Source organism: Papaver somniferum, chromosome 1, assembly GCF_003573695.1.
Source record: "Papaver somniferum cultivar HN1 chromosome 1, ASM357369v1, whole genome shotgun sequence".
Classification (NCBI taxonomy): Eukaryota; Viridiplantae; Streptophyta; class Magnoliopsida; order Ranunculales; family Papaveraceae; genus Papaver; species Papaver somniferum.
Window position 1 is genome coordinate 149,087,236 of NC_039358.1, and position 12,740 is coordinate 149,099,975.

The 12,740-nt window shown below is 37.3% G+C and overlaps 3 protein-coding genes across 3 annotated transcripts; 2 read left to right on the forward strand and 1 right to left on the reverse strand.

The window, feature by feature from the left end:
* Nucleotides 1-3,509: 3,509 nt before the first annotated feature.
* LOC113333353 (uclacyanin-3-like) lies at nucleotides 3,510-4,419 on the forward strand. The gene is made up of 2 exons (XM_026579864.1): nucleotides 3,510-3,788; nucleotides 3,899-4,419. Exons 1-2 carry the CDS (start codon nucleotides 3,623-3,625, stop codon nucleotides 4,297-4,299), a joined length of 567 nt encoding a protein of 188 aa, XP_026435649.1. The 5' UTR covers nucleotides 3,510-3,622; the 3' UTR covers nucleotides 4,300-4,419.
* A 2,047-nt stretch (nucleotides 4,420-6,466) lies between these two features.
* LOC113333361 (uclacyanin-3-like) lies at nucleotides 6,467-7,437 on the forward strand. The gene is made up of 2 exons (XM_026579871.1): nucleotides 6,467-6,708; nucleotides 6,787-7,437. Exons 1-2 carry the CDS (start codon nucleotides 6,543-6,545, stop codon nucleotides 7,380-7,382), a joined length of 762 nt encoding a protein of 253 aa, XP_026435656.1. The 5' UTR covers nucleotides 6,467-6,542; the 3' UTR covers nucleotides 7,383-7,437.
* A 361-nt stretch (nucleotides 7,438-7,798) lies between these two features.
* On the reverse strand, nucleotides 7,799-10,109 carry LOC113304136 (transcription factor ILR3-like). The gene is made up of 5 exons (XM_026553200.1): nucleotides 9,771-10,109; nucleotides 9,060-9,122; nucleotides 8,775-8,852; nucleotides 8,537-8,699; nucleotides 7,799-8,322 (listed from the first exon to the last, which is right to left on the reverse strand). Exons 1-5 carry the CDS (start codon nucleotides 9,917-9,919, stop codon nucleotides 8,038-8,040), a joined length of 738 nt encoding a protein of 245 aa, XP_026408985.1. The 5' UTR covers nucleotides 9,920-10,109; the 3' UTR covers nucleotides 7,799-8,037.
* Nucleotides 10,110-12,740: the final 2,631 nt, after the last annotated feature.

The window sequence follows — 12,740 nt, forward strand, 5'->3', positions numbered from 1 at the left end:
TCAATCTCTCAGTTTAGATTTAACAGCAGCAGAACATATTAACAATATTGAAATTTAAAAAAAAAACATAACCGTAATAGATCTGTTGATAGCGGTGGCGGAGGTAACGGAGGTGGTGGTGCTGGTTGTTGTGGAGGCAGTCGAGATGGTGATGGTGGAGGAGAGATGGAGAAGATGGTGGTGGGAGCGATGCATTTTTGTTCTCTGTTATGAGATGTGAAGAAGAACGAAGAGATCAGGCTAAATAAGGAATTATAATAATTAGGTTTTTAGAAAAAAATTCAATTTTTCCATCAGGGATATTTGTAAAGAGGCTTAGGGATATTTTTGAAGGTCATAAGGAGGGACAATAATTCAATTTCCACTATTACATAGGTATAGCATTCTATTTATACAAGGGAAGGGAAAATCCTAATATTCAAATGGACTGCACATCTATGGGCCACATGCCCTATAACAAATAGAGAGAATTGTTTGAGTATTCGTTTGTTTCATTAAGTCTTTGATATCCTATTTTCTACATTTAAGTTAAAAATTTGGCATAAAAATTAAAATATGAAACTGATAACGATGTTTCTAAGATTTTCCGTATTAAAAACCTTTTTGTGGAAATTAATAAGATTGAATTATGTACGAAGAATATCTCCATTTTTTTTTATTTCTATATTTTGCTATCCCCCAATCCGGAGCGTAAGATCGAATCTATTCAGTTTAAAATTAACGGCCATGAAATATAGGGGGTATAACTTGTTTTTCAGCTAATCAGGAATGAGATTCCGTTGACCAATGGGAAGAAAGGTTACAACAACTCTCAACATTCATGTACCCATTTATTGAACCCATCAGCTTATACAAGAATATCGGCAGAGCAGGCAACCAGCAATTAGAATGTAAGCAGCTAATTCACCCTTCAAAACAAAGAAAGTGAGCAGCTAATTGTTGGCATTCTCTTTGGACTTGTTATATTTCGGATTTATTTTTCTTTAATCAAATATCTTATTATCTTATGCCTATTAAAAAGTAGAGTTGACATTGTTTTCAAGATCTAATAATTTTAGAAGAGGCAAGCTTAAGCCTTGCATCCTCTTTGTTCATTTAGTCCGTAACTATCTATACCTACTTTACTTATGTTGAAAGAGTCTCATTTTCGGGCTAGTTCCGCTAGCTCCAGCAAAGCAGTTTGGCAATAATTGTCATACCATTACCAACCACTTTAAGAGGTCAAATCTTGAAATATAAAGTCAAAGACAGGCAACGGAAGAATGTATTCAGTCACTATGTTGTATAATGAGAAACTTAATGAACCTCCAAACCCCTAATACGCGCATTTCAACTCTTTATGCAGAAACACCCACCTATGAAGCATTGTCGAGAGAGCCATTTTAAGCAACAAAAGAGTAAAATCACCACTGCCAAACGGTAAACCAGTTGGCAATTTGGCATCCATATGTCTTGACCAAACAATAATGTGATGAGATGGCCCTATGGTATGCTACTGAAAGAACATGTACCAACTAGCCGTATTCTACCTAAAAATGAAAGAAACAAAAAAAAAATCCAAAGTAGTAATCACGTCTATATTAAAGCAGCCAATTGCTATTCTAAACACTAAATACTAATGGCAACTGTAAGATGAAATTTAGCTTATATAAAGATAACTCTCTTTATTGATGTTTAGAAAATCTCTCAAAACTAAACACAAACTCTAATCTTGCTCATATGATCAACCACAACTTTGGTGATTATATATATATAGAACTATGAATTCCTTTTCCTAGTCCTATTACCTTATTACATGTCTTTCCTTTTCTTAGAACTAGATGACTTCTAATTCCCTTAGGATTACATCAATTTCCTAATCTTGTCCTAACCAGCTTGTTAGTGACTTCTATGTTGAAGTTAATCCAACATTCTCCCCTTAAGCTTCAACTGTGCTTGTGAGAAATCTTTTGCACGTATGATGGTGCTCTCGTCTCCCATGGCTCGGTGTAGACAAGCTCTGATACCAATTAATGGCAACTGCAAGATGAAACTTAGCTTATATAAAGACAACTCTCTTTATTGATGTTTAGAAAATCTCTCAAAACTAAACACAAGCTCTAATCTTGCTCATATGATCAACCACAACTTTGGTGATCATATATATATATAACTATGAATTCCTTTTCCTAATCCTATTACCTTATTACATGTCTTTCCTTTTCTTAGAACTAGATGACTTCTAATTCCCTTAGGATTACATCAATTTCCTAATCTTGTCATAACCAGCTTGTTAGTGACTTCTATGTTGAAGTTAATCCAACATTTGCTCTGATACCAGTTGTTAGGATCTTCACGGACCGCCGTACCCTACTTATGGGCCCGACCACATAGCACCGATATTGTCCCCACTTGACCACCTGTTACAGCAGGTGTGGGGTTTTAATCTAAAAGGCCTCGGTGCTATGTAAGGAGATGCCCAAGCTTATTAGGCACCACATGTACTTCCTCTTATTCCATGTGGGACTATCCTAGCTACACATATGTGGTTTACATCGCGTTACATACTCCAACAATCTCCACCTTGGCGAGATTAAACCACCTCACCAATCCTATCATGCTCCACCATATGATCACCGTCCGTATATGTTACCCATCGAACATGATTATTGTCACTACACGCCCTGGAACCCTACTCCACCTTGAGTTAAATGGGAAGGCTAGCAGTAACTCTACCTTGAGCACAACCTTGCCCACCACAGAACCCTGCTCCACCTGAGTTAATGGGGAGCGGCATTAACTCCACCTTGAGCGCCAGCTCTACCTTGGGCCTTGCCTGCTCCACCTGCGTCGTACCGGGTGACATCCACAACCACTTCTCCGTTCGGACAGTAACCCCAACCATAGGCTCTGATACCAGTTGTTAGGATCTTCACGGACCGCCGGACCCTACTTATGGGCCCGACCACATAGCACCGATATTGTCCACACTTGACCACCTGTTACAGCAGGTGTGGGGTTTTAATCTAAAAGGCCTCGGTGCTATGTAAGGAGATGCCCAAACTTATTAGGCACCACATGTACTTCCTCTTATTCCATGTGGGACTATCCTAGCTACACATATGTGGTTTACAACGCGTTACATACTCCAACAAATACTAGTACTGAGAAAAAGTCTTGCAAAATTTTGTTACAAGATTGTGCTTCAAACGTGTTTGTTGTCATCACTGGCATCACAAAGTGATGCCCTGAAACTTTACAAACAAACTGAGGAATCAGATAACAAAGATGTGACTCCATGTTTCGATGATCCAGACTTATGATACAGAGCTCAATTCAATTACTATTTTATAAACACTTGAAAATAAATAAATAGAAGTGAATGAAATATTTGAGTTGAGGAAGTATTACACAGCCTGTAATTGCTATTTCATATTGTGCATTATCATCACCCAACTCGGTGAATCAAAACCATAAATTAATCGATACATCTTACATTACAACTCCTATAAATATCATTTCTCATACCTGAATTCAAACCCATTAAGACTTTTCCCTGTTCAGTTATTCTCTTGTCCTCTAAGCCTTTTTGTTCTTTTCTTGTTTTTCTTCTGTTTCATTTTTTGCTTCCTTTTAGAGGAAGATGTTGACCTTGAGAACTCTAATGAGCTTGGCTATTACGGCCATGTTCATTCAGTCAGCAATCGGAGCCATCCATAAAGTAGGAGGTCCCGACGGTGAGTGGGATCAAGTCACCGACTTACCCACATGGGCAAAGGGTCAAACATTTAAAGTTGGCGATACTCTTGGTAAGTTTAGCTAGTTTGTTGTTCATCTCAAAAGAAGAAAAAAAATGACGCAATTGTGTAGTCCTTTTCACTTCATTCTCATTCCGAATTGGGTCATTCTCTGTTTTCAGACTTCATATATGGCGCGCAACACAATGTATTCGAAGTTAAAGATAAGAAGGCTTACGATGCATGTGATACAAGCGACGCGATCTCGTCTGATGATAGTGGTAAAACACCAATAACTCTTTCTTATGTAGGAAAGAGATTCTTCATTTGTGGAGCCTCGGACCATTGTGCCCAGGGAATGAAGGTTACAATTAACACCGTTAGTTCCACTACCCCATCAACTCCAGCCTTATCTCCACCAAAATCTACTCCATCCGCCGATTCTCCTCCAGTTTCCCAGGGTACTACATCCGAACCACCACCTGCTCCTAAACCAACCGCACCAAATGCTGGTAACGGGGGTTATGAGGTGAATTTTGCAACGGTGCTTGGATTCGGATTCATGACTCTTCTGTGTCTCTAACCAGTTGAAGCAGTTTCATATACACCATGTTGATGTAATTTGATTTTCCAATCGCTCTATTCCTGCGTTTTCATCTGTTTTCCCTTTCTGAAGAGTATGTGAGTCAGTTTTTTTCTTGAATATTTATTCATTGTTATGTGCCTGAATAATAATACCATGAGAGGGAAAAAAATATATCATCTCAATCTCGTTGATCTCTTCCAATATTGAACAACCTACGGCTAAGCTCTTAATATAGTCAACTACAATCTATTTTTTTTTACCAATTCAGAGATTATGATATCAAATTGAGAAATTTAGGCCTATTCAAAACCCAGTTTATAAATATATGACTGTTTTTTTCAACTTTTCAAATATATACCTGTCTCCATTTTTCCATCCATCTTGGTTAAGTCCCATTGTATTTTTACTTATTTACCCTTTATTCATTGCCATGATGACCTTCTTCATCTTTTTTAAGGTTCGATGATCTAGGTTCAGGATCGTTTCACCATTTACAGGTCCGTTACATTATTCCCCAAAAGGGTTCATCATTCGCAAGTTCAGGGTCTAGGGTTCAGGATTCAGGTTTTTTCATTCAGGGTTCATCATTCCTAATTTCAGGGTTCAGAGTTCCCAAGTTTTAGGGTTCAACATTCCCAAGTTTTAGGGTTCAGGGTTTTTAGTTGGTGAGAAATCAACCTTGCACAAACGAGATGTGGTTCAGGGGTAAATAAGACTTTTTAATAGGTGAGATAACTTCCACCTTGCACTTAACTGGATGGAATCCGTTTTTTTCAAAAAAAAACAGTGGGACCAAGTCAAAACAGGCTTATATTCGAAAAGTTCAAAAAACAGGCATATATTCGAAAACGCAAAACAAAACAGGCATATATTTCTAAATTTCGAGTTATTATAAATATAACAGGTACAATTCCATGACAGAAATGAAATATATATATGATGAAACTGAAGGAGAAAATGATTCTATCCGCGTTATATCTGTAAGATTTCTGGGGTTCCAACTCAAAACCAATTGACAATGAGTGAAAAGGCACATAGTGTTATATATGTATAGAGGCTAGGTGTTTTAGGCAATGTGGGACTATTTAATTCCCAAACAATATCTTCCTTTCTTAATCAACCGGAGAACGTATCAACACCAACAGCTGGCAGCATAAATTGCCACCTGATAATACCCAGGGCCATGTTAATGATAGTTTTTTGTCCCTAACAGTTTGGCTTCAAGCAGTAAATCTGCAGGATGAAGCATGAAACTGCCTAGGCTGAGCACTCATGCCTTCCATTTTGTTGTTCTAGCTTTGCTTTCTTTACTTAGCATTGCGCGGTCATTCTTCTCAGCCTACACCACCAGTTTTCTGTAAATCACAAAACGGAAATTAAATGGGAATAACATATTTCTCCCTCCAATCCATATAAACAATGAAATCTGGGTGCACCTACAATTCCTTTCTGTCTAGCAAGTGTTAGATTCAGGATGGTGTGTGCTTTAAACGTGCATTGCATCACTAGCCTAACTTAACGAAGTAAAACGCGAAAATCTACCAACCACAAAAGACTGTTTCGTCATTCAGATTAGAAAACAAAATTGAAATACAAATTAAAACGATGTGACTCCATGTTTTAGCTTTTCCAACCAAGATCCAGAAATCAGTCGGTAAATGGTTCTATAAAATTTATCAAGAAAATCAATTAAGATTTGAAGGAAGAATAAACAACCTGTAATTGCTATCCTAAATTATATTTTTTAATTAATCATAATATTTTACTTCCTCCGTTACTTTTTAATAGGTCAGTTTCTTTTTTAGAAAAAATTAAGGAAATTAAGAGAACTAATTATTGAAAGTGGTCCTCTAGACACTTGTCAATAAAAGAAGTGAAGTGAAATGGTCCCCATGACACTTGTCAGCCAAAGAAATAAGTGAAATGGTCCACATAACACTTGTCATCAAAAGAAGTTAAAAGAAAAATGGTCCCAGAAAATTAAAGTAACATTTGACTTTCTCAATTAGAAAACTGACCTATTTTTTTGAAATATTTATTTATACAAACTGGCCTATTAAAAAGCAACGGAGGGAGTAGTTCTTAAGGTATCTTTGATTCTATTTAGTAATCCCTATAAGTATAGTTTCTGAAACCTCAGAAACCCATGCCATGTGAACTTTTCCTGGTTTCGGTTTAATTCATTGGTGCTGTTTTACTTTGTTCTTCTTCGGTTCCATCTTTGTTTCCTATTAGAGGAAATGTGGAACTTGAGATGTCTAATGAACTTGGCTGTCACAGCCATGTTCATCAAGTATGCATTCGGAGCAAGTCACACAGTAGGAGCTCCTGGAGGCGGTTGGGACCAAACGACCAACTTGGACGCATGGACAAAGGGTAAAACGCTTAAAGTTGGCGATACTCTTGGTAAGTAAGTCTGATATGTAATTCCCAAGTCATTATAACTTCAATCTCATACTATTTTGGATCATTCTCTTTTTTCAGTCTTCCAATATGCAGCACCTCACAGCGTATTTGAAGTTCCGGAGGCCGACTATAAGACATGTAACGGGAACAACCCAATCTCATCTGATACGAGCGGTAACACAGTAATCACTCTCTCTTTTGCGGGAAAGAGGTTCTTTATTTGTGGAATTACAAGCCATTGCAGCCAAGGAATGAAGCTCGAAGTTGAGATTGTTGAATCTACTCCATCGTCGCCACCACCTAAGCCAAAAACACCTTCGCCAACAACACCTTCACCAGCAACACCTTCCCCACCTCCTCCAGCAACACCTTCCCCACCTCCTCCTTCGCCAAAAACACCTTCCCCACCTCCAATCAAGTCTCCACCAAAAGCAACCTCACCACCAACAACTCCTGCCAAGTCTCCACCAAAACCCACTACTGCCCCATCAACACCTGCAACCCCGGCAACACCTCCAAAATCACAAGCTGGTAGTCCATCTGAAGCACCTGCCAGTTCTCCTACCCAAACTACTACAACAGGAACAAACTCGAACTCTGGCAACAGAGGTCATAAAGAGGTGAAATTTGCAATGGTGATTGGATTCGGGGTAACAATTCTTGTGTCCCTTTAAACAGTTATGGAATTTCATACAGTTTACAGATCATACGTACTGTATGTAATTTGTGTTTGCCTATCTCTCACTGTGGTGTTTCTTCTGTTTACCCTTCTAAACGTAAAAGCAAGGGAATTTTGCGTATCATATTCATTTTATGTGTGAGAATAATAGCACTAGCAAAAGTTCATGTCTGTCTATTCAGCTATGTCTTCCAAATCGATTAACTAGTGACTGAGATCCTGATGTTGTTCACTGCAAGTAGAAACCATCTCCGTGAGCTTTTTCTGTCAGTTCAGAGGTTAAAAAATCATATGCAGACAAAAGTTCTGGGTCTCAAAGGGCAATAACTGAACACAAAAAAAAAGCAACTCGTGACGAGGATTCCTGACAGTAACTGGGGATCTAAATCAAAATATTTTCACAAACCAGAATCAACTAAAAGAGGAAAGAAGGATAACAGAAAAACAAAATTTACCAAGTTTGCTTATTGGAATTTACAAATGATCAGAAACAACTCCATAAGGGTTCTCAGTTTCCCTAGATATCAGTGATTTACTTATCCAGTCTTTCTGAATTTCGTCAACATAAACAAGGAGCATAACAGATACAAAATAAATAATGACCGCGAAAGAGAAAAGTCAGACTCCATTGTTGTAGTCTGTCTGCTAATTTAAGCAACTGGGGGTCGAAGAACATGATCCTGTGACGTATCACGAGCAGCAGCTGGCATAAATTGCCACATGGGCATGGCAACACCCTGGTAGCCCATGAATGGCATCATTTTGTTGCCAGCAGCTTGGCTTTGAGCGGCAAATGCTGCAGGCATTCCAGCAGGCATTGCAGCAGGATGAGGGATGAAACTAGGTTGGGTGCTCACGTCTTTAACTTGCTGTTCTAGCTTCTCTTTCTCTGTTTTCAACCTCTGTTTCTCATCCCGAAGCTCATTCTTCTCAACCTAAACCACCAGACAACTATTCAAAATAAATCACAAAAATGTAGGAAATGGATGTTTTCCAACTTTTGTGCAAACGTCCTCTACAAACAGTGTGATGAAGTCCACAACATAACAAATAATGCTTTACTCCAATATTCCAATAAGGCAATGCACAAACAGATTAAAGGAGGTGACTAGGAGAGCGATGAAAATAAATAAGGAAATCCAAGCGAACCTTCAAATCTTTTAGTTTTTCTTGAAGATTCTCATTTGACTCCTTAAGCTTCTGCGATTCACTACGCAACTGAGTCACCATTCGAACAGCGTCACTCAATATGGCAGCTTTATCCATCTTGGGGGGCCTTCCAGGGTCCAGAATAGAACCCAACTCTAGGAATCTTTCAATCAGAACAACACCAATCAGAGTTAGAGAGTCAGATAAACATAAAGAACGAAAACTAGACAGAGCATACCTTTCATTTAGCCTATCCCTCCGCATTTTCTCCCTACATGCTTTTGAACCAGATGTACTGCTTGTTTCTGACCTCACTCTGTAACATAAATCTTTCGAATTATGGCAGAAAAACAAGAACTACATAGAAAGAAAGAGCATTCACAATCTACATCCAAAAAATTTAACCAGCGAAATCCATATAGGCGGTGAACTATAGGACAAAGCATATGACTACAAGCAGCCTCAGAAAGAATCAGCAATCAAATAAGGCATCTAAAACTGAGCAATGTGTTAATGAAAATACCTTTTCCGCGAGCCTGTTTCTTTAAAAACATCCGAATCTCCAAAGGAGCCATCAAAATCCAAACTGAGATATTTACACAGCATGAAAAGTTAGCAACAAGAAATTTAGAAACATAATACTGTAACAATAGACGTGAAGTACAATCCGCACAACCCGATGCAAGTATCCAAATATTGAAGCACATGAATTTCTGTACACATACATTTTTTTTGGTCGATTCAAAAAACAATAAAAAATTCTACAGATTAAAGCCGAATACTCTAGTTACAATCATTAACATTTACATAAGGATTGTGAGTTTTGAATCAATTTCATCCTACACTAGGGGTTTTCTTTTTGTAAATCCAATAAATATGAGTGAATAGTGACATATAAAACAAATATACTGTTTTTATAATTTGTTAGTAGTACAATAGTACTACTTTTCATTGTAAATTGAGAGAACATTGTTAATTTTATTCCATACAATAATTGCATCAATCTTCAATAGTAAAAAAGCAATCTGATTTCATATGAAAAAAGCAATCAAACGAATACACCCAAGCAATATAATCTCAGCATCAAATCATAGTCAAGGAACACCCCAATTACTATGCTTATAAGATTTACAATTAAAAAAGCATTTTTCCTTATTCCAGGTTTAAGTTTTCTTCAACGAGGGATTGAATAAAAGACAGAGCAGAACGGAAATTGAAATAAATGGAAACAAACCTGACACTAGGGTTGGAGACATTTAAGGTCTGAGAAGTCCAAGGAACTTCAGTAGTCGGTGCCGGAAAATCGCCTCCGGGAACTGAAATGTCATCGAACGAAGCATAATCCAAGACCGTGAACCAATTTGAGTTCTCAGGAGACACCATTGTTGGTGGAGGGATGATAGCCGGAAACGATGGTTTCCGGCTAAAAAATAAATTTCAGAGAGAGATTTGTTTGCGGAGGAGAGAAAAGGAGAGATAATAATATTGGTACTTAGAGAATTTTTGTTTTTGTGTTTGCGTTAGAAAAGGGATTTGACGATGAGTCGATGACTATTCGTTTATTTTCTCTCGTGAGTGGCGCAACTAGTGGTTTCATACGTCTTATTCTTGCTATATATGCTTTCTTACGAAACCTATTTTGAGTCGTACTGAATTTTTTTGAGGCATACCAAATAACTCTAAAATAGAGTCACTAAATAAAAAACAACGTCATCCCTTATCCACCCTTTTTGATAATGGCATAACTATCCTTACATAATTGGTGTTAATGATTATGATTAGATTTGATTAGTTAGGAATTTTAAGGATTGATTAAAAATTAAATTATTAGTGGTGAATTAGTAGATAAATCAAATTTATGTGAGAGAGTTGGGATTTTGAGAGGAAGAAGAAGAAGTGAAAAAAAACTTGGGTTTTGAATTTTGAGATTTTAGTGATTAGAAGTGACCAAAATGTGTGATTCAAATCATAGGTAGACTTCTATACGAGGTTTAATTGCTTTTTATAAGTTGAATCTATCAAAAAATAAAATTTTTAAAACCCAGATCTACTGACCAGATGAACAGTTCGGCTGATAACTTTTCAGCCGAACTTCACTCTGTAACTGACGAATTTTGGTTCGGCTGATTCGAACAAAATCTAGCAAAGTCGCATTAGTCGAACATAGTGTTTCTCTAAATCATACACTAGGTTCGGCTCAAAATTGATACTCCAAGATCAGCCGAATTGATCTTCTGAAAACCTAATTTCTTCTTTGAAGTCGTATTCTATCGATCAAACAAAATAAAATCAATCAAAAACAAGATGGGTTTGTTACACATACATTCTAAAATACATCTAAGAGCAATTGAGATTTGGATTTCGCACTCCTACATCGCTCACTTCGATTCGTGTTTGCTTTGCTTGATCAATTTCTTGATTGAATTGGAGTCCAAGATGTTTGAGTTTAGAGTTTATTTTGATTTTTGATTTTTAGGTTTTGAGAATAAGGGCACTCTAGTAATTTAAATTGTTTAAGGATATATAGGTAATTGCACTACCTTTAGACATCCCTTATAAACCCATCCTAGATGGTACAATGAATGAGTATGCCTCAAAAAAAATGAGTATGCCTCAAAACAAGTTTCTTTCTTATTGAGCTTATGGGCTTTGGACATCTATCGGGCCTGGCTTCATACGTCTTATAACTTTTTCTCTTTGCTTTTGCTAAGAACGGTTTTTTTGGGCACCACCCTGTTTTGGTGGGGGACCATGATAGATGCATTTATGTGTCTATTTTGTTCTCAATTTTCTGTATTGTTAGACTCAATTAAGTACTTATTGTGTTATTTTGTGTTCTTGTAGATGTTTTTAGAGAAATAAGCTCTTGCGGCGATATTGGCTCAAAAAGTGGTGTTTTATACCCCAGGATAAAGTACTAAAGGCACCCCAGAAATGCACCGGAAGCGTCCCAGAAATGTGACCGAGGAATCCAAAAAAATTACCATTTCCACCCCAATTGCTAAAGGGACCCCAGGGATGGATTAGGGGGAGGTCACTTTCTTCCCAGAATTTGAAAATAATATTTGGCGGGAAAATTTCTTCATGTACTAGCAGATTTGCCAATCGATTTTTGAAGGTGTTTTAAGGTGATTAAATCGCTGAAACTTAATGGGTATATGTGATATGTATATAAGAAGATATTTTGGTGGTTGGGATCGATCAAATTTGGCCAGATAATCGATTCTCGATTAAAACAGGAAAGAAGAGATATCGGTTAAACTTGGAAAGAAAATTACGTGAAGATGCTGCATGGGTTGTGGAAATTAAGTGCAGATATTCTCCTAGGTTGCGTATCAACATATTGTGGAAATTTTCAAGAAAATTAACGCATGCATAGAAAGAAAATAGGAAATTATTCCCAAGAATAATTTTCCTTTACTGTGAAGATTTTGAGGAATTAAGGGAGAGATTTGATGCGCCTAAAATGTATAAATAGTAGCTACATGAGTCCTGGAAGGGCTGTCGAGAGTTTGGGGTCGAGAGGAGAGCTCAGGAGGCGTGAATCAAGAGTTTTCAGAACTCTGTTGTTCCTGCTCCTGCTGCTCGTGAAGAACAGGGAAACGACGACGGTTTATTCCTCCGTCGTAACAGTTTCTTCAACTGGATTGCAACGTTTATCTTCATTGTAACAGTTTCTTCATCCTCGTTTGCAACATTTATCTTCAGATTTGTAACGATTATCTTCAGCGTAACAGTTGAGACTTGAAACAGTCGGTCTGTAACGCATATGCGCTGTTGCAATTTCCTGTTTCATTGTTTTCTCTTCTTGTAAATACGAATTGAGCTTAATAAAATATTTTGAGAGGTATTTCACCATGATGAGCTAAACCCAACATTGGGACAACGGAGGAGGCGATTTTCGTCAGCCTGGTAAATTTAATTTATTCTTTTTATGACTTTTGCATTGATTTAAAATTGAAAAAATGATTTTGATTAATTAGTTATCATTTTATTTGATGCGGCATGCTTGCTTAAATGTTTGATGTCACATGCTTACGATTTATAACTAATATTATGAGAATCTATATTGGCAAAATAAGAGTCCGTACATTTTATGTTTTGAGCGATAATTGTTAAGGATAAATAAAATGTACCATATGCATGAGAATTGGCCAAGTCCTTAGTCCCAGTAACTCTCTACCAATTTGTCAATATATTTGTA